The sequence below is a fragment of the Chroicocephalus ridibundus genome, chromosome 5, assembly GCF_963924245.1.
Source record: "Chroicocephalus ridibundus chromosome 5, bChrRid1.1, whole genome shotgun sequence".
Classification (NCBI taxonomy): Eukaryota; Metazoa; Chordata; class Aves; order Charadriiformes; family Laridae; genus Chroicocephalus; species Chroicocephalus ridibundus.
Window position 1 is genome coordinate 36,564,136 of NC_086288.1, and position 21,981 is coordinate 36,586,116.

The following is a 21,981-nucleotide window of genomic DNA, read 5'->3' on the forward strand; positions in this document are numbered from 1 at the left end:
TATGATTTTACATAGTAGATTTAGAATCTACTTTTTATAGGTTTATAATTCCTCTGATGACCATTAGCGATTTAGAGCAGTTAGAATTATTGGTTCTTAAACTGTATATTTCAGCCTTATCTAAAGGAGCATTTCTGTCCTAGTCTTGTAAAAGCTCTTCATTACCATGGTACTAGTAAATAATTTTTTATTCATGGTTCTACTTCATTTGTACATTAGAAAAATAATTATTCCAGTCCTAAGTTGATGAATGTCTTGATTTGCATGACATATGCTTAGTTTTTTATAAAAAAACTACCTCATTATCTGCCTTTTTGATATTTTTTCTAATTTCTAAGGCTTTTTCTGAAGAACAGCACCCTGTACTAATTTTTATTTTGGTGTGACATAAGGTGTGATTCAGTCATTGTCTTCTAGGCTTTTCTACCTCTTTGCCTTTCTTGTGTCTTTCTGAATGTTCTGCAGCATAAATCTGCATTTAGATGAAAGGGGACTGCAGCATCTCTCTTATGAAGAAAGGCTGAGGGATTTGGGTCTTTTTAGTCTGGAAAAAAGACGACTGAGGGGGGATCTTATCAATGCTTATAAATACTGAAAGGGTGGGTGTCAGGAGGATGGGGCCAGGCTCTTTTCAATGGTGCCCGGCAACAGGACAAGAGGTAATGGGCACAAACTTGAGCATAGGAAGTTCCACCTAAACATGAGGAGGAACTTCTTTACTTTGAGGGTGGCAGAGCACTGGAACAGGCTGCCCACAGAGGTGGTGGAGTCTCCGTCTCTGGAGACATTCAAGACCTGCCTGGACACGTTCCTGTGCAACCTGCTCCAGGTGACCCTGCTCTGGCAGGGGGGTTGGACTAGATGATCTCCAGAGGTCCCTTCCAACCCCTACCATTCTGTGATTCTGTGTATCAGTGACCCTCCACCTGCAAAGATAACTATCCATGTCATGATGATAACAGTTTTGCTGAGCCAAAACGCATTCTAAGCACATAAATTGGAGCATGAGTACCTACAAATGTCTCCTCTTTTGTCACTATTTCTGCAAAGCACACTGTCTCTATAGGCAGCCATTGTAGGCGAGATCACAGAAGGTGGTGAACAGCTATTATAAAAAATATACTGAGAAAGGAGGCTGTGCCTCTTTGCCAGATGAAGACTTCAATAAACAGAGCATGGCATCATCAGAGACCAGTGTGCCCACTGCATGTCCCCATCTCTCTTCTGAAGGAGAATGTGCCAGGGAATGAGGAGCAAATACAGAATATGACTTGCACTTGCAACAGGGCAGAGTTGTGGCCACGTCCATTGGCATGCTCTGCGCACAGCAGGACCAGCTACGTGGGGCAACTGACCCATCAGGGCCCTGAGGTCTGCCTGACCGTGGTAGTGCTCCTTGTCCTCCTCCAGAGAGCTGGGACTCAGCCACCACTGTAGCACCAGTGGCCTGGCTCCTGTGTTAAGCACGTGGGGTAACAGGAAGACACTTGTGGGCTTCCCATAGTAACTCTTGTCAAATGCAAGGGTTGGAAGGCACAATAGGGATATCAGCTTGTTGCTCTCAGGGAAAAAAAGTACCCTACAGAGTTGTGCTGCTTTTTGGACAAGCTGCTGACTCAGTGTTCAAGCTGAAGAGAGTAATATATTATTCTGAAAAACAAAGGACATTTTGTTTCATTTTTTTACTTAGCAGCAGTAGTAAGTGTGCACGTGACATGTGCATGAGCCTTGTCTCAAACCTGGGGTTAAGAATTGTTTTCCTTAGTGAAGAAATGTATATTTTTATCGTGCTTTAGCTAAGTGGTGACATTTCACTCACGAAGAACTGACCTGCAATGCGAGCACAAGGCCTTACTAAATCCTAGCATCCTTTTTTGCATTTCTATCTACTGGGCATGTGCAGAATTCTGAAAAAAAGGTATTTGATTAGGTACCTATATCTGGATTTTAGATTCCTCTTTGAAGATATGTGCAAATGGTTGCTAAAAACATCCCGTGCCTTTCGTAAGTAAAGTGTAATCAAAATTGGAAGGAACGAAAATGCTTGCTTAAGAAGTGTTAAAAGTGTTTAAAAAGCCCATCTTGGGCTGGATTATTGGATATTCCTGTTTTAGAATGCAAATTCTGTCTTTACTAGTTCAGCAACTTCTTTGTGAGGCTCTGTACTGAAAAATCACATTTATTTTCTCACAGCTAATTGTTATTTTCAGAACAATTAGCTGTGAGAAAATAAATGTGATTTCTCGAGTACTGCGTTCAGTTTTGGGCCCCTCACTACAAGGAGGACATTGAGGTGTTGGAGCATGTCCAGAGAAGGGCTACAAAGCTGGTGAGGGGTCTGGAGGACAAACCTTATGAGGAACGACTGAGGGAGCTGGGGTTGTTTAGCCTGGAGAAGAGGAGGCTGAGGGGAGACCTTATCACCCTCTACAACTACCTGAAAGGAGGTTGTAGAGAGATGGGGGCTGACCTCTTCTCCCTGGTGACAAGTGATAGGACGAGGGGAAACGGGTTCAAGTTATGTCAGGGGAGGTTTAGATTGGATATTAGGAAACATTTTTTCACTGAAAGGGTTATTAAACATTGGAATAGGCTGCCCAGGGAGGTGGTGGATTCACCATCCCTGGAGGTGTTTAAAAAAAAGGTAGATGTGGTACTTAGGGACATGGTTTAGAAGTGGTTTTTGTCAGGGTGGGTTAAAGGTTGGACTCGATGATCTTAAAGGTCCCTTCCAACCTCAGCGATTCTATGATTCTATGATCTATGAACACATGTGGTATGAAATATTTGCATTGTACCTTAATGACTCTGAGATATGCTACAGATTTATTTCTAATTTTCTATCTTAAGTAACTTCTTAAAAGTAGAACCTACAAACTTATTTTATTTAAAAGACTAATACCAAACAATATATAATTTATTTATTGATATGGTGCTTCTCCCTCAACCAAAAAGATTTTGTTCTGTTTTCTTTTTAGGAAGGAGGCACAGCTGGATGAAGAAGGACAGTTTCTTGTCAGAATAATTTATGATGATTCCAAAACCTATGATCTGGTTGCAGCTGCAAGCAAGGTTCTTAGTAAGTAATATGGATATCTTTGCTCATTCATCACATAAGTGATAACAACCCCCCAAAAAAATCCACGTAGCAGACAGAAACAGGATTTAGTAGAGAGGAAATGAAAACAAGGTATTGGTCAAAGAATTTTTTTAAAATGTCAGAAGAAAGGATTTTTTTTTTAATTTATCTGAGATATTTTTATTCCTTTTATTCCTTAAAGTGATTTTTATTGCTTCCAAAGTATTCCAAGTTATAGGTACATCTTAAACTGCAGTAATATATCTTATCCACAGAGCACGGTCTGTATTACAAGAAGTCATGAAGTAACAATATACCACTGTAACTACATTGCCAATACACCCAGGTTTCAACCACTGCTGCTAGAGCAGCCCGTGCCTGCTGAATCCTTGATGTCTCTGCTGAACAAGCATGCTGAGTTACAGAAAACTTTGTGGCATGGGCACATCTCATTTCACATCTGCCATTGATTTGTATCACATTCAGTTTCAATCATTGCAGCTCTGGTCTAGGATTTAAAAGGTAGAATTGTGTCCATCAGCCTTATTTTATCTGGAGACCCAAGTGCAGTCTGAATTTGTTCTGAATCAGTAATTAGACAAGAACCCATAAGACTATGATGACTGTAGTAGTTACGTTGAATTGGAGCAGCTGATGTGGTTTCATGCTATTGTAAACCAGAATTAACTCCCCTGAGGCGAGCACTACTAACAACCAAGTTCCTTTATTTTTAAGTAGTGATTTCTTATCTGTATCAAAATCTGAAACGCTATATATGCGTGAAATGAACAATGCAGCAAAGTCATAATGGTAATTGTGACTGTATTGAAATTCCTGTATTGAATACTCATTATTTGCTGTGTGGATCCTGAATCCTGTTTTTCTCATATTCTTGACCTAGTGGATCTGGTTAGAGTTTAGGTACTGTCTTTCTTATTTACAAATGCGAGACCAAAGTAGTACGCAAAGTGTGTGAAATGCAGCATTTGGACTTAATCTTATTTTCCTGTTTTAACTAGATCTAAATGCTGGGGAAATTCTTCAAATGTTTGGGAAGATGTTTTTTGTGTTTTGTCAAGAATCTGGCTATGATACAATTCTACGTGTCTTGGGCTCAAATGTCAGAGAGTTTTTGCAGGTAAGAATTTTGTGCCAAATTTTTTCATATACCAGACAGAAATATGGTCAACAGATAATCAAACAGATATAGGTTGTACTGTATAATCTTCCAGTTATTTGTGGAGAGGTGGCTGAAAACTTTCTTCCTTAGTATTTGTATTCTGTAGAGCTCTCTACTGCTCAGCAGTTTTGGCATTGTCATTCCCTTCCCCTCTTAGTTAATATATTATTCAGTTATTTGATAAAGTGATTTTCCCATAGCATCTTTGACTGTTCAGTTTCATAAAAAAGGAGAAGGCAGGTAAGCTGGTGTTGCAAAGGCATTCATAAATCTCATTTCATTTGAAATTGCAAAGAAAAGTTTTTAACAGGAGCTTTGATATGGAACACAAGTATGGACTACAAGAGACGTGAAAAAAAAACCCAATTCAAATTGTCTGTGTATGCTAAGTAAAAAGACTTAAGTTGTTTATACTAACAGAAAACGTGGTTTTCAGATATGTATGATATTTCTTCTCCTAAGTTTTCTTTGACTAATTATAGATACTGGTTATTTCTAATTCTACATTATGTACAGAGCTAGGGCTCATGCACAGCTTATCTCTAAGACATTATCCTTCATCCGTGAACTAAGGGTTGGATACAGCAGCAGTGTTTAGGTCAATTTTTGTGCTTTCCTAACTGCAGAACAGCGTGATACAAAACAAAATGAAAAAAATTTTCAGTAATATGGAAGAAATTTAGTGAGTTCTCTTAAAGTGTGATTTCTAGAAAAAATGGGCTTCCCTTTTTTTCACCTGAAAATTGTTCACTTCAAAAAAACACTTTGGATTTAAGATTTGTGATACATATCAGAGAGAGAACTGTGTGCTGTAATGAGTTTAAAAACGCTGAACTGATTAAGATTTCATGTGAGATTGACCAAAAGCTGTGTCAAATCTCTATTGATTTTCACTGGAAATTTAGCAGACTCTTGTCATCTGTTCCCTTAAAATCTCTCCAGCAATAATAAGTGAAAGGAGCAGAGTGCAGAGTTTGCTGGATTTCTAGGATATTTACTTCTGTGCCTCACTGCCTGCCCCAAAACCTGGATTATTCTGGAGTATCCTGGATGTAGTCAACCCACATTTCTTGTACAAATCCCGCGGACTGTAATTGCTGGGCAGACAGACAGGGTATGTGCATGCTCCAACATGTGCATACCACATGTGATCTGTATACCATTGTCTGACTATGGGATGTGACACCCTTTATATTTCATAGCTTCGTTCACAGGCTGCCCGCAAAGCAAGCCTTCAGATAAATGTAATTTTTAAAGGTGACTCATGTACTGAAGTTGTGGTTAGGGTTGAGCAAGAATAGGAGAGGAGGAAAAAAAAGGTGTAGCTGGCCCATTGCTCCGTCACTTCGGGTACACATGGATGGGCCAGTCCTTCCCTATTCCTTTTCCTCATCCCCTTTCCATATAGTATACTTCTCTTTCCATTCCTTACCATATGTGATGATGAAAAGACTGGACACATTTGTACTGCACAGGAAACCTCTATAAAAGTGTGAAGAGCTTACATTTATGTTCTTCTAATGGCAGTATTTTAAGCTGCTTTGTTTAATTTCAAAGTTAACAGATGACGTTGGCTATTATATACTTCTGTACATTTTAACAGCACTAATGTATTAGTAGCTGTGCCAGAAGTGTACTTTTTAGGTTTTTGTTATGATGGAAAATCAGCGTTCTGCGTGATTTATTATTTTTGCAATGTCCAGCAGTCAGATTAGGTCAGGAAACTAATTTATATACCTGTTACAAAAATAGTTGCAGATTGGTTTTAATGTGCTGAACTTTTGTCAAATTCTTAAAATGCATACTAGAGTTCCAAAAGGTGCTTCTTGAAATCTGTACTGAGTTCAGGATATACGAAATAATTGAGGGCTGCAGCTTTTTAAAGTATATGAAAATAAATCTCATATTTATTTTCTGTTTCCCTTGACATCTCAGAGAAAATTTAGTTTAGTCATAGATGAAACACAGGTACTTCAAGCTTCATGAAAGAGGAAACAGATAGTGCAACTAAATCTAATATTTATACTTCCTATGAAAAACACAGGCCTGGAAAAATTGCAAATCATATTGAAAGACAGTGTGCCAAAGAGAGGCAGCGTGAAAAGAGGTAACTCATAAGAAAACCTTTTATGTTATGTTCAGTAGCTTTCTACTGGATGAAAATCAAACACTGGAGTAGTAGTTAGTTCTCTCGTTTATGGAATAATTTACGTGGCTATTTAGTTATAGAATCATAGAATCATAGAATGGTTTGTGTTGGAAGGGACCTTTAAAAAAGGCAAGAAGGAGGAGCCAGGGAACTACAGACCGGTTAGTCTCACCTCTGTCCCTGGGAAGGTAATGGAGTGACTCATTCTGGATGTCATCTCCAAACACGTTGAAGAACAGGAAGTCACTGGAAGTGGTCAACATGGATTTACCAAGGGTAAATCATGCTTGACCAATCTGATAGCTTTCTATGATGTTATAACGGGTTGGCTGGATGAGGGGAGAGCCGTAGATGTCATCTACCTTGACTTTAGCAAGGCTTTTGACACTGTCTCCCATAACATCCTCATTAGGAAGCTGAGGAAGTATGGGCTAGATGAGGCGACGGTGGGGTGGATTGAGACCTGGCTGTGCGACAGAACTCAGAGGGTTGTGATCAGCGGCATAGAGTCTAGTTGGAGGCCTGTAACCAGTGGTGTCCCCCAGGGGTCAATACTCGGTCCAATTTTCTTCAGTACATTCATTAATGACTTGGATGATGGGACAGAGTGTATCCTCAGCAAGTTCGCTGATGATACCAAATTGGGAGGGGTGGCTGACACCCCAGAGGGCTGTGTTGCCATCCAGCGTGACCTGGACAGGCTGGGGAGCTGGGCAGAGAAGAACCTAATGAGGTTCAACAAAAGCAAGTGCAAGGTCCTGCACCTGGGGAGGAAGAATGCTAAGCACCAGTATAGGTTAGGGGTGGACCTGCTGGGAAGTAGTTCTGAGGAGAAGGATCTGGGGGTCCTGGTAGACAGTAAATTATCCATGAGCCAACAATGTGCCCTTGTTGCCAAAAAGGCCAATGGCATCCTGGGCTGCATAGGGAAGAGTGTGGCCAGTAGGTCGAAGGAGGTCATTCTTCCCCTCTACTCTGCACTGATGAGGCCACAGCTGGAATACTGCATCCAGTTTTGGGCTCCCCAGTTCAAGAGGGACAGGGAACTACTGGAGTGGGTCCAGCATAGGGCAACTAAGATGATTGAGGGAATGGAGCATCTCCCTTATGAGGAAAGGCTGAGAGAGCTGGGACTCTTTAGCCTGGAGAAGAGAAGGCTGAGGGGAGACCTTATTATGGCATACAAGTATCTAAAGGGTGGGCTGAAGGAGGATGGTGCCAGACTCTTTTCAATGGTTCCCAGTGACAGGACGAGGGGCAACGGGCACAAGTTGGAACATAGGAAGTTCCGTTCAAATACACGGAAAAACTTCTTTACAGTGAGGGTGACAGAGCACTGGAACAGGCTGCCCAGGGAGGTTGTGGAGTCCCCTTCTCTGGAGATTTTCAAGACTCGCCTGGATGCAGCCCTGAGGGATGTGCTCCAGGCAATCCTGCTTTAGCAGGGGAGTTGGACTAGATGATCTCTAGAGGTCCCTTCCAACTCTGAAGATTCTGTGATTCTGTGATTCTGTGACCTTAAAGATCATCTAGTTCCAACCCCCTGCCATGGGCAGGGACACCTCCCACTCACTAGACCAGGCTGCTCAAAGCCTTATCCAGTCTGATCTTGAACACTTCCAGGGATGGGTTTATAATTGCAGTGCAGTAAATTTCAGGGGACTAGTTCCTCTTTTAGAAAAGTTTCCAGATGCCCTGTACCTCACGGAGCTGAACAGCATATCTTTGTATTTCAGGTACCAACCACAACTCTTTACCTTTTAGACAGGCCAGGATCTGCCTTATTTAGTATCACTGCTTGTTCTTGCTTGGACATCCTTTTGTGTTTCACCATGGAGCTGATGACGGCTGCCCAAAGCTCTAGAATTAGTGTTTCTGGTCCCAGCACAAGCTCTGGGATAACTTTGAGCAGCCTAGGAGCCAACAATTCAGGGAGAGAGCTTAACCTATTATTATCTCTACCTGACTGAACCTCTGGCCCACAGCAGGTGAACAAACTATAGAAAGACATATTTGTTCATCCAGAAGCTGCCATATCAATTTAGAATGTATTAAACACAACAAAAAACAGGAGTGGGAGTGACAGTGACAATGTCTAAATGACAGGATCTGGGAGTGATTTCAGCTCCTTGGTCTGGAAGCCCATCTTTGCTGCTTCTTGACTATGTGTCGTGGCAAGGTTCTGAATACAATAAGCTCTTTGCTCACCGCATAATCTGTATGCTGGGAGAAAAGACACATCGGGGACTGGAAAGCAGCTGCAATACATCCTGGGCAAGTCCTCTGGTCTGGATGATTAGAAAGACTGAAGGGCATATCACATGGGCTTCCCTGTGACACTGCTTGGACAAAGTCAGTAATGGGGTAGTAGGGTGGCAAAGTGGTCTTGTAGACTGGGGCTACTGCCATTTGTTAGCAACACTTATGCCGGAATTAAATGTTAATAATCAGACAACCATCTTATAAAAATTCTGTCCTTGACATTGGCCATTTCCCATAACGACTCTTTTTGAAATTCTTCAGGTGTTGATGACTGTGTAACTGGAAGATTATCATCTTTTCCCATGTATCTCCTTAAGAGTTTTCTTCCCAAATTTCAATATATCCCAGCTGGTTCTGGGGCATATCTACTGAAAGAGCAATTCCGCACTCAGTTAAGGAGATTGTGGGGCACTCCCTCAGAGTCAGTTAGCTCTCTCGCTCTTTTCTTACTCAGATTTTTTCAAAGCAGGCTCTTCCAATTTCATTGTCTCAAACCCTGCAAAATTCTTACAGAATTTGCCTTCAGGCATTATGTTTTTTGCAATTGAATGCCTGCTAACAGCTGGAATGAATTGACTCCCAGATTGTTGCTTCTTCAAGTTTTAATTTGAAGGTGTTGATATAGCAACAAAAACATGAATTTGAAACAAACTGAAAAAATGAAGGAGGAAGTTCCAGGCTGAGTGCATCCTACGGAATTCATTTCTAAGAGTCATTTCCTCTGGAGGCCTCCCAGGAGAAGAGGCAGCTGTTTGAGCACTCCACAGCCCACATGAAATCAAGTTCAGTATGCTTCCACAAATTTGATGATAGACATATGCTCATGAAAAGTGGAGAATGGCTTGGACAGCACACTCAAAATATTTTCACCTCATTTCTCCTTGTGCTGGCAGAAAACAATATGCAAAGCCTGGTGCTAGCCGTTACCTGGGGGTGTGAGAAAAAAACACTTAAAAGATGTGGTCATTTTCTGGACTTAAGATGTAAAGAAGTTATGTGAATTTTACAGCATAGGTAAATAATTATGTGGGTTGCAACACCAACCAGCAAGACTGCTCTAGGTTGCTCTTTCTATGTTAAAGATATAGTAAATAGCAAACTGGAGGTTGATAATCGCTTCATAATCAAAGTTGGAGTGTGATTTTTATCTCACTGTTCTTTTTAATTTACTTATTAGATATGCTTATCAATTTATCATTTAGCTTTCCTCTCCAGAGAGCAAGTTGTGTAGTCAAAATGTAAAGTTAAATACATAGGGTGTCCAGGACATCAGCTGGAAAAATAGACCTCTTCTCTTTCTTGAATAACCTTTGCTGAAACATTGTTACAGCAGCTGTGTTATGTTCTGTATATTCTGTGGATTTTTTTTAGTTATTCTCAAAGAAAGTATGTATTTGAGGTTGGTCTTTTAATAATTTAAATCTTTACCTTAAAATTTGAGATTTGTCATACCTTGTAAACTTGGGTTGACTGTTACGATGTCAGAACTAGCCTGTTCTGACAATAAGGAAAAAGATTCATGGTTATTCAGGCGTGCTTATTTGTATCTGACACCTGAATTCACATCTGAAGAGGAGATCATAGGGGCTAGAGTTTGGAAGGGATGAAAATGGAGGAGGTTACAGGATTGAGAAACACACACACAAGGTCTTTAATCATCAGAGTGTTTCAAAGTACAGCATAGTCAAGCATGAATTCTTACTATCTGGAGTAATTTTCAATAGTGCTAATTTTGATGCCATTCGTTGTCCCAATATCCCCTACAGTAGATGGAAGCTACCTGAAAAGCCTGCTTTGATGACAGTTCTACAAATAATAAGGGAAATGCACCAGGAGTGTGAGCAATAGGAGAAAGAGGATGATCAGATTAGACTTAAATGCTTTATATTATTATATGACTTATAATCATGTTTTTAATTTCTTCTTCCAGAATCTGGATGCTTTGCATGACCACCTTGCTACTATTTACCCGGGTATGCGAGCCCCTTCCTTTAGATGCACTGATGCGGAGAAGGGGAAGGGACTCATTCTGCATTATTATTCAGAAAGAGAAGGTCTCCAGGATATTGTCATTGGAATAATCAAAACAGTAGCTCAACAGATCCACGGTACAGAAATAGATATGAAGGTAATGTCTAAAGGGATGTACACATTGGATGTTTATGTCATTATGACAAAATCAAGAAAATAGAAAGTGAAGTGATGGCAAACAATCATTTTCATTGCTGCTGTCCTCTGTGAAGCAGTGGCATCAGTACTGACTCAGGAAGATCCACTGTCTTTTGTGTTGCTTTAAGGACAGGTCGGTCGTCATTTGTGTTGCCTTAAGGACAGGTCGTCATTTGTGTTGCCTTAAGGACAGGTCAGCCATATGCTGGGAAGGCCAGTACTAATTTCCCCAATCAGGAACAGTTCAGAACTATATCCCCTTATTCAAGGAAGGAGGTGACATGTACAGAAATTAGGTACTCGGTTGTTTGGAGTGCTTTTTTCCACTTTAGTTTACATTTGGCATATATTTCTTACTGTCTACTGTGTTCTGTGAGAGCACAGACATTTTGTCTCTGTGTCCTAGATTCTTCATCTATGTGCAGACAGTGAGGCTGATGTGCATTGATGAGGCCTGGCTGGTGAGCAGGGTTTTCCTCCCAGCCTGCATGCCAGGTCCTTCCCAGAACCAAGATGCGTTTGGGGTCTCATACTATCTTTGCATAACAGTGCGGCTGGATATACACCTACTGCCCCAGAAGTGGAAAAACATCCCTCAGTCAGAGAGTTTACATAATGTCACGTGTGCTAAGTCACTTGTGAAATGGGAAAGAGGCTGCTTCTTTGTTCCATACAGAGCAACAGAAAGATTTAATTGATCAGGCCTTGCATATAGAATGGTATAAAATCAGAGCTTGATCCAAGGTGCAGCTATATCTGGAGAAAAAAAGCAAATGAGAGCTTTATGTTGTTAGAAATATTGCAACTGATACAAAATACAGAATCTAAGCAGGTACAGCAAGCAGGTTTTTCTTTTTTTTAACTATTCCCTAGTCATATTGCATTTATAGCATAGTTTCATTGCATACTTCCTCAGAAAATGAGTTCCAGTTTCATGAGTGTATCACCAAAACACGATCTTGCTCAGATAAGAGATTTACAAGCAACCCAATGACAAAGATATTTGTACTTCTATATTGGAGTATTTTTAGATTTATTGTTATAAGTTTAGCTCAGGTTTATAGTGAATGGCTAGTTCTGTATAGTGATGGTGATATATCTTTTGTCCTTGTTTAGATTCTGCTTCGTAGAAATCCATAGTTCAAACTTTTATAGCAGGTGTTAGTAATCAGGTATGGAAGGATGCAACAGAATCAAAACAATCCTCCTCTTATGTCCCTGTTTATTCAAACTGTTGAGACAGACAAGAAGGACCATATTGGAAAGTTGGCTGCAAAAGCACTGAAGCTGTTGCTTGACAAGCATTTCTTTTGGTAGTACAGGCAGCTTATGCAGTCCCCCTTTTCTTACTGCTCAAGACTGCTGTCCTACAACAGCTTCTTCAGCTGTGTCTCTCCAGCTGTTGTCAAGCTATAAAATAAACTCACTGAGGAAATGAACAGGGTTCAAAATAATAGTGGGTTATTTTTCTGGATTATTTTTACCCACGTCTGTTCCTTTATGTGGTTTGGTGTTCTTGTCTGTTAGAGGGAATCCTGCCAGCATAGTCGAGGGGTCATGCAGAGACAAAAGTGATCAGTGGGGCAGAGGAGAAGTCTGGGTTGTGCAAAGCAACTACCAGAACAAACTTTTGACAAACTGTGTCCTCAGTCTGAACAATACTTTGTTAAGAAGATTGTATTGGACAGTACTGATATCCACCTAGGACTTCTCACAAATAATATATGTTCCAAAGAGGTTTAAATATTGATTCTAAATTTACTTGTCATTTTCATTTGACTTCGTTAGGCTTTTCTGAAAAATTCTGTAATTAAATAGAAATTTAATAGTATTAGTCAAACCTATTATAAGTGAGCACAAAGTTTACTTTAAATTCAAACTATTCTTCCAGACTCTGAGACAAAACCTCTAAACTGAAGAAAGTGTATATCATCTGTATTTTTATTTTCTCTGTTACCCTGTTTTTTCCCTTGACCCTGTTAGAAAGTCATGTGCGCTCAACCCTGAACTTTTTCTTGTCTCTGCTGGTTAATAATGCCTCGCTTTTGATACCTTTAGTGACATTATATAGTGTTTTACTCCACAGGGATGTACAAACTTCAGTGGTAGATAAGCAGAGAAAAATCAGCTACTCGTTTCTGTAAGGTGAGAGTGCCAAAATTTGCAGCTTATCCACATAGACAGTGAAAGTCTCCCTCCATTACCCCACAGGTCATCTATTAATCATTAATGGTACAGTGAGGGTTTTAAAGCAAAGTCTGCCATTGTGGTACATGGCTAGTTTTACACTATTCAAAAAAATGAGAACAGGAGAAAAAATTGACCAACTTCTTTCATCTCGATCCCTTGCCTCATAGTTTAGTAAATTAATGCTTTCGTGTTTCAGGCTGTTAGTAATGGATTGTTTGAAATAGCACAGCACAGAAAAACAATGGCGTTGCTTTTCATCCCCTCAGTTTTTGTGGACCAATCAATACCTCTTCTGCAAAATTTTTGGTTTGGACTTCAGTTAGAATTTTGCTTAAGGAAGAATTATTTTTTTTTTAAATGGTAAGAGCTTCAGTGCTTAACCCTAAGTTTCTGATATTACTATGGCAGTTGACTTCCGACTTGAAAGAACAGAGCTGAGATTATGGAGCTGTCCTTCCAAATTTCTTTATCCAAAGCATTTTCATAACAATCCCAGCACAGGACTGGTTTAGTAATGTCTGCAGTTTTCTTTATATAAGTGTAAAGTTGATATCTGCAATTTGATGTTTAATGCTTTATTATCCACTTTTCTTCTCTGGCTGTTTAGAAGAAATGCTTACATAAATCTGATTGAGGGAATACATGCTTCTAAGTCTGTATTTTCAAATTTTGCTTGAATTTGTCTTACATGTTACTAGTTTCTGTGAACGTGGTAGCAGATCTTAATCATTTACAATAATACTGTTATTCTAAGTGGTTAGATGTTGTTTTATCAGTCACACAGAGTCATAGAATGACAGAGGTAGGAAGGGACCTCTGGAGGGCATTTTGTCCAAATGCCCCCCACTCAAGCAGGGCCACCTAGAGCCAGTTGCTCTGCTCCATGTTCAGACACCTTTCAGCTACCTCTAGGAATGGAGACTCTGCAAACTCTTTGGACAACGGGTGCCAGCACTCAGTCCCCCTCACAGTAGAAAAGCGTTGATGATGTTCAGACAGAACCTTTTGTGTTTCAGTTTGTGCCCATTGCCTCTTATCCTGACACTGGACACCACTGAAAAGAGTCTGTCTCCATCCTCTACGCACCCTCCCTTCAGGTGTTTGTACACATGGATGAGATCCTCCTGAGCCTTCTCTTCTCCAGGCTGAATAGTGCCAGCTGTCTCAGCCTTTCCTCTTATGACAGATGCTCCAGCGCCTTATTCCTCTTAGTGGCCCTTCACCGGAATCTCTCCAGTAGCTCCATATCTCTCTTGTACTGAGGAGCCCAACACTGGGCACAGCACTCCAGGTGTGGCCTCTCCAGTGCTGAGTAGAGGGGAAGGATCACCTCCCTCAACCTGCGGAGCAAACCTAAAGAATCTCATGATCACAAGAGGAAAAATAAGCATTGAGAAAAACATATTGTTCTTGGTTTGGGTGGAGAAATAGCTAAATTAAAAAAAAGTTTCATTTTATCACCTTTGTGCAGTTTCACACAGAACTACTTTATATATGCGCATATATATACACACACACACATACATGTTATTCTGAAATACAGTAGAGCTTCCTTTTTTCAGAATGGTGTCCTGCAGAAAATGTGCCTTTTAACACCTAGGTTACATGTGTGCTGAAGGCAAGAAAAGAAAAAAAAAAAAAAAAAAGGGTCTCAGTTTGTCTTTGTTAAACTCTGTTAGCACTGAAAGGAAGGCAATTTGTTCTGAACTTGGATTCACAATTCCAGTTGAATAGTTCAGGAAAGCCTAATTTGACATTAATTGATTAATTACTTCAAATCCAATTTGCCTTATCTTCCCTAGTATGGTAATCCATTTTTAGCTAAATACAGCTAAGACTATATAATTTTTGCAGCAGGTGTTGTCCCAAGAATTGTTATCGACTTTCAGAACACGCTAAGAATATTTAAGTTCTGCCACTCTCAGTATAAGAACTAAAAATCTTCAGGATCCTGGTGACCAGCTTTGGCATGAGATCTCTGTTAGCAGCTTTCTGGCTATGCCTTCTCTTGCTTCACTTGTCAGAGGTTGTTCATGTATAAATGAGAGTGACCTGTGAAGGTGACGTCAGAAGAGGGACTCCCTCAAGGCTACAAATGGCATGAGTCAATGAAGAATGTTGTACAATCCTACAAAGCCTAAAAATCTGTGGGGAAAAGAGACTTCTGCAGTTCTGGTATCTGACAACAGACTATCAAAATGTTTCTTTTACACAGGGAAGATGGTTTGCAATATAAAATGACAAAAGACCAGAGGACATCCTTGACAAGATGGTAATTTCAGACTGTCTCATTACTAATGGCAATATAAAAAACAAAGCCATAATGTGACCAGCTGGGGAGCTGACCTAAAAACTACTTAGGTACTTGTCATGGAGGACAAGCAGTACTGATCCACGCATTAAAATGCTAGCTGCGTATGAAGATAAGTCAACCGTGGAGCATAATCAGCCTCTAATTCTGACACAAGAGCAGGTGGAAACTTCACTAGCTCCAGGCTCGGAGGTTCAGTGCAGTGAGACAGTCTGCCTTGAAACCAGCTGCCAGGCGGAGACATCCCCGCAGTTTTAACTTTGGGTGTGCAAAGCCGTGAGTGGTACCATTTCCACAGTGAACTGCTTTGCCTCAGGATCAGCCTGTAACAGCTGCATTGAAATTTGTAAAGTAGCATTGCACAGTCTGTTTTGATCAGAAGAGATCAAGGGTTTCACCTGTATTGCCCTTTAAATGGCAGAAACCTGACTTTGTATTAGTCTTGACAATCTAACGGAAAAAGATCCCTGTCCAAGGACATTCTATCCCTCCACCATGCTGAGATACGAGTGTATCTTGGGGACATGCTCATGTCTATAGAATTGAGTCTTGTCTTGCAGATACATCGGTGAAAGTTTAACAGATAGCGTGTGTTCATTATAGGTGCTGTATCACAGTGATACTGCTTGATTTAATATCTCATGTGAAGCTCACCAAATATATTAAACCACAAATTCATTTTAAAATAACTGTTCTCTGAATTGTCCTTCCCTGAAATATTGGTGTGTCTTTTCACTTGGCTAAGCAAGGACAGACTCTGAAGATACATCTTCTGGAAAGCACAGGCAGGTTAGCAGTTAGATGTTATATATTCTCTTTGAAACCAGGAGAGTGATTTTTTTCCCTTCAGTTTTTAACTGCAGTTACTATGGTGATTGAGCTCTTAGACATGGTGAACTGATGTCACTTCACCAGCTAAGACTGCAGGGGGAGGACGAATTAGACTTGATTCCTGGCCTTGTTGCTTCTGTCACTGAACTTTCATTTGTCAAACATTTAACAGAGGCTTCTTCAAACATACTTAAATGATACTGAAATTCTGTGGCTTGCAAACTTTGCTTGCAGAATGAAACAATAGATAAATTCTGTTCTAGTTAAGCTTACTGTGGAGTATATAGGGCAGGTCTTTATGCCAGGTAAGTATCTGGCCAATTAGGTTGGATCTGTAGGTGCAAGGGTGAAGGGACAGAATTTAACATATTATGTTAATGTCCAGAAGTGCTCATTTTAAACTTGCTGACAAGGTGGATGAAATCATGAGATATGAAGATTAGATCGTGCATAAATGATGTGAGCAGAAAAGACATCATGAAATTAAGTATCCAATGGGAAGTTATTTAAGGATGAATCAGTAGCTTTCTTAGCCCGGAGAGAGGTATGATTGCAGCTTCTGTTAATAAAGGTTTGTGCATGGATGACTAGAATCAGATTCAGTAAACCAGCCACGTCCACAGCACATCAGGTTTACCAGGAGCATGCAGCTGGCGCTGTGGCTGTCTTGCAGATCTGATACATTTCTATGTGTTTGGCCTGTTGTTCATTCACTGCACTGATGCGATGCACTAGTACAGTAAGCATTGCTAGATGCCCTGGAGTCTGCTCAAAAATAGCCTTGCAAATGAACTTGAAGATGCCTGGGAAATCTGCAGCTTTGCACTGTTACTGACACAGTTCTAATCTATAAAGGTTAGGAAAATAGCACATCGTGTGAGATGACTGACTTCATCATTGTGTAAGCTTGTAGAATCTGTGGAGGGTTGTGTCTCAAACTTAGCTAGATGTCTCGAAGCATGTAGCAGTTCTGTTTTTACAGATTTGATTTTTTTAACGATCACTTGAGTTTTGTTAATTGATGCATCATTCTTATTTAATAAATGCAAAAAAATGGTGAGTTATGAAAAATCCATTAGGTGCTGCATGGTACCAGGAAAAAACCTACAAGTACAGGTGCAGGCTGGTAAGAGAATACTAGTATGCACTGACTAAGATGGTCATTAGGTCGTAATATTAATATCTCTGGAAGGTGATGTGCCGTTAATATGAACATTTCCTTAAAAATTATTAGATCTTTAAAAATTAATTTTAGGACGGCTTTGCCAAATGAAGAAGCTTTTCATCCAAAGCACGCATTTTTTTTCCACTTGTGGCAAGAGCAACTCTTTGAAGTAAGATCCAAGACTGGAAATTATCTGGAAGCATAGATCAATTCTAGTGATAATTCTACACAATTTGAAAAAGTTACTGTGTATGATCTCAGCTGTCTTTGGACACAGTGATAATAAAATAAAACCTGTGGGAGTGTGTATGAGTGATAGAAAGTAAAAACTAAGTTCTGTCAGTCCTCGGTCTGGCCACAATTTCAGGGATAATGATTTAAAAGAAGAGGAGGACATAACCTTTAAGCCCTGAATTCAGAGGAAAACCAGGTCTCCATCTAGTATGTTCCATCTTCCTAGACAAACCTATGTAACTCGTTTTCCTCAAATGACCACCACATATTCTTTCCAAGGTTTTTCTCTTATTAACTCATAATTTCCCACTTCTCTTTGCCACACGCCGCCATATGGATTACCAATGCAATTTCTTGAGGAAATCAGGTTTTATCATCGTTAACATTTGAATTTGTTCATATACCCAGCTCTAGGTACCTACATGTGCTGGTAAAATTAGTAGGCAGATCTTTCTCTAAGTTGCTTAGGTATGCAATAGAATGAGAAGACTAATACAGCACATGGTATGGAACACCTAAATCAGACTCTTGGCTCTGAACTGTCCTCCAGAAAAGCCTCTCTTTCTTTTAAATGAATAGTCAAATAGGAGATGAAGGAACACTACCTTCTTACATTAAGCATCATTTAGCAGTAAAATATTGTTTTGTTGTTTTACACTCCTCCATTTGTAAAGGAACAAATAAAGGAATCAGCAGTCCTCAACCTATCAGCTAGCATGGCTAACAGTTGTGGATGAGAAATATTTAATGAACTAAACATCTTAGTGATCAAGTGCAGTGTTTGTGCGTATCCATTCTGTTTTCATATTGTAACTGTTAATCTCTGTGGTTAGACTATGTGTGTAGGGCAGAATCAAGATGCACTAGAGATTTTAAGAAGTCTTTTTTTGCTTCAGTGGCTTTAGGATCAGAATCTACATGAAAGTAGAATCAGGTGCAACATGTTCCAGAAAGTTGCTGCTAAACAATACTGTGTAAATAGAATTGTTCTGTTCCAGTTATTAAATCTAATTAGGCTTGAGAAGAGGTGAATTTGGCCTCTCAAGGTAAATTATGTTGTTCTATTAGTTATTAGCTTTAATTATCCTGCAATACATGACTCTCACTGCAAACAAAATAATCCCTATTAATTTCATATTTTTTACTACCTTTGAGTAAAATTACTAAAGTGTGAAACGCTATATTCAAGACACTTATTTGGGATTCAGCTGATGTAGATGACTCTGGTTTTGCTGTGATTTCATTTAATATGGAATGCAGCTTGGAGAAGATTGTCATTGCTTTTAGTTTTATCTGTTGTTCCTGATCTTGCAGTCATCACTGCTTGAATGCGCGAGGATTGTATATTCAAACATCTGCTCCATCCACTTTTCTTCTGGATGACTGTGACATGTCCATCCTCTGGTCAGCATTATTTGCTGTTGTGTTATAGACCTTCCAAACAGCTTTCATCAAAATAAAGATTCAAGTGCTCTGTGTAATTCAAGACATGCCATATGTTAATTCAAGATTAGGAGAAAGTCCTGATTTCTGGCATGTACCAGTAAAAGCAAACATAACCTGAGCCTTGACCCCTGATTTCAGGATGTGCATTTCACTCAGGCTTTATAAATTGTATTTGAGTGATCTTCAATATGTTGTTCATGCAAAGAGCAACTGTGGCTAAGCAAAGCCATATTTAGTCACCTGGAATTATAAAGACTTTCCCCCTCTCTGATTTCTCTCTAAAATCAGAAATACTTATTAGAAATAATATTTTTCAAGATGCAAATATCATTCTTGAATTCATTTTTCTGCTCTAAATGTATTCCTGTCTTCATAGTAGCATTCCAGCTATTAACAAGTGGCAGAGTTTTCAGTTTTTCATTTTTTCCTTCATTTTTCTAGGTTATTCAACAGAGAAATGAGGAATGTGACCACATTCAGTTTTTAATTGAAGAGAAAGAGTCTAAAGAAGAGGACTACTATGAAGACCTTGACAGATTTGAAGAAAACGGTACCCAAGAGTCTCGCATCAGTCCCTATACTTTCTGCAAGGCCTTTCCTTTCCACATAATATTTGACAGAGATCTGGTGGTCACGCAGTGTGGCAATGCTATATACAGAGTTCTTCCACAGGTTAGATGATTCTCATACATGAATAATCATACAGATTCCTAATGCTAGGAATAAAACTTCACAGGTTTATTTTAGAGATGAATAAAAGAGATCTAGGATTCTCTGTCTATTCTTGTGTAACTGTGTAATATTTACTGCATTGTGCTCATCTTATTTGAAAAAGGACTGTGAAAATGGCCCTAATTCTACAACGGCTCTGTTCCTTATGATCAAGTCCGTGTGTAGGAAGAGAATAGGCTTGAGCAGGGAAAACCTGATCACTGCCACAGTTCAAGTGTTAGCTTGATACCCAGGGTTTTTTTTGTAGCTCGCTCCAAGATACATTTGCTGTTAAACTGGCAAATAACTCTTTAAAGTGGATGTGAGACAGTTGGTACAACTTGGCCTGGGGTTCAGGAAATCATCTTGCCCATACTACTGTGTAGTGTACCAGCAGGTACATAGTGTGTATATATATATATAACTCGGCAGTAATGGCTTCAAATACTTAAGCTGTCAGATGCACAATAACCAAAGAGCAGAATAACAGGAGTTGTAGTATACTTCCTTGGCTTGTGCATCAAAAGAGTCAGTATTAACTAAGATAAGCCAAACTATTTTTTTGATATATATGTATGTGTTCTGAACTTAATGCTACTGCTGCAATTTCCTCTGGTTATTTACAGTAAAAGAGTACTCAGAGGTCTGTTTAAAATTATATATTCTGTATATGAATAAGATACCTCAGTTCTTGCCTGAAAGAGCCGAGTGTTTCTAAAAATAAGCAACAGGTAAAAGCAGTAATATGAGAAAAGCAAAAGGTAAGATGATTAAAACATCAAATTAATTTACAATTATATAGGCTAATGTTGGACATACCATGTTCTTTCTGAATCGTGGACATACTTTTAAAATGCAATTTTATGTTATTTGCTTTTTCCTCCCATTTTTTTTTGGCAGTTTCTCTCTGAATTTTGCAGAAAGATTTGAAAGAGCTTTATAAGTAGATCTGCCAGATTTTTCCCAAGGGCATTTACTGAACAGCTGTAACTACTCAGCCTACTGAGGATGGCTATCAGAATCCTTATTATCAGAGTTGATGCTTTAGAGAACCTGTTTTATTGAAAAGGGAGTTTGAAGGAGGTCACTTAGGAGGAAAATGCTGGAAAGCTTTTTTTACTGTAGAGTGGGAACAGTTTGACAGATAACAAATGTGGTATAACACAATTTTACAAAGTCATCTTGCAGCCTAGAATTGCACTTTGAGGTCAGTATATTTCTGATGTAAAATCCTTAATTTAAAAACCTTGTGTTTAATGGAGAAATGCATAAAGTATATATTATCTCCCATTCAGTATTGTCATCTAAGCAAATTGACTATGATTACTTCATGTATATTTTTAGTATAAAGCATAACAATTCTTTTTCTTTTTTTTCTTTTTTTTTTTTTAATTCTAGCTGCAGCCAGGAAATTGCAGTCTGTTGTCAGTTTTCTCCTTGGTCCGGCCCCATATTGATATTAGTTTCCATGGGATCCTTTCACATATCAATACAGTTTTTGTACTGCGGACCAAGGTAACTAGAGAATATTCACCTGGCTATTTTCTAAGTAAGTACGCTGTGGAGAGATAAGAAGAACTGCTGAAAGCTCAGAAGTCTTCAGAGAAATTTCTTTGCACAGTAGTAAGCTCAGTTCCTTTTGAGTCTTGAGCCAAGAAAAAGTCACCGGTGTGAACTCATGTGTAGCTGTTAAGTAGAATGCTTTATAGGAATAGTGAAGTACATATATTTTATATCTGATGCTTTCTTTGCAAGGGACCAACCCACTATATGGCATCGTACCAAAGTAAACGTAGAAAGGCAATTACATTCACTTTTGCTTCATAACAGTATGGGAGACAAATGTGAAATGTGTTCTTGCATGGGCGCATATGTTCATATACAGTTCTGTGTCCTTTTCTCAAGAGCGGGCAGGAGAGGAGGCAGGTGATATGAATGAATGCAGCATGTAGAGTAGCATCTACTGTCAAGGAGCCTGTTCATTTATAGAAAACTGCATCTGAGAGAAACCAACAAGTTTTCTTAGGAATGCTGCCAGGTACAAACAGAACTTGATAGAGTAGGCAATACTTTTGTCAAACTCTTGTTAAGAAATCACGCAGAAGAAAACAAGAACTTATGAACATGAAAGTAAAGAAGGATACCATGCTTTGTATCTTTGAGGTAGCTAATCACAGTATTAAAATAAAGGTAGTATAGGGTGTTCAAATGAGAAATTAATTGGGTTTTAATGTAGTCTGTAAATCTATTCCAA

The 21,981-nt window shown here is 39.3% G+C and overlaps 1 protein-coding gene across 1 annotated transcript in view; it reads left to right on the forward strand.

The window, feature by feature from the left end:
- Nucleotides 1-21,981, forward strand: part of GUCY1B1 (guanylate cyclase 1 soluble subunit beta 1) — a 46,927-nt gene that overhangs the window by 14,846 nt on the left and 10,100 nt on the right. The window contains exons 3-7 of the mRNA XM_063336112.1: nucleotides 2,979-3,079; nucleotides 4,099-4,217; nucleotides 10,601-10,798; nucleotides 19,458-19,688; nucleotides 21,126-21,242. Of these exons, the coding sequence (XP_063192182.1) occupies nucleotides 2,979-3,079; nucleotides 4,099-4,217; nucleotides 10,601-10,798; nucleotides 19,458-19,688; nucleotides 21,126-21,242 (766 nt within the window). The remainder of the gene's footprint in view (nucleotides 1-2,978; nucleotides 3,080-4,098; nucleotides 4,218-10,600; nucleotides 10,799-19,457; nucleotides 19,689-21,125; nucleotides 21,243-21,981) is intronic.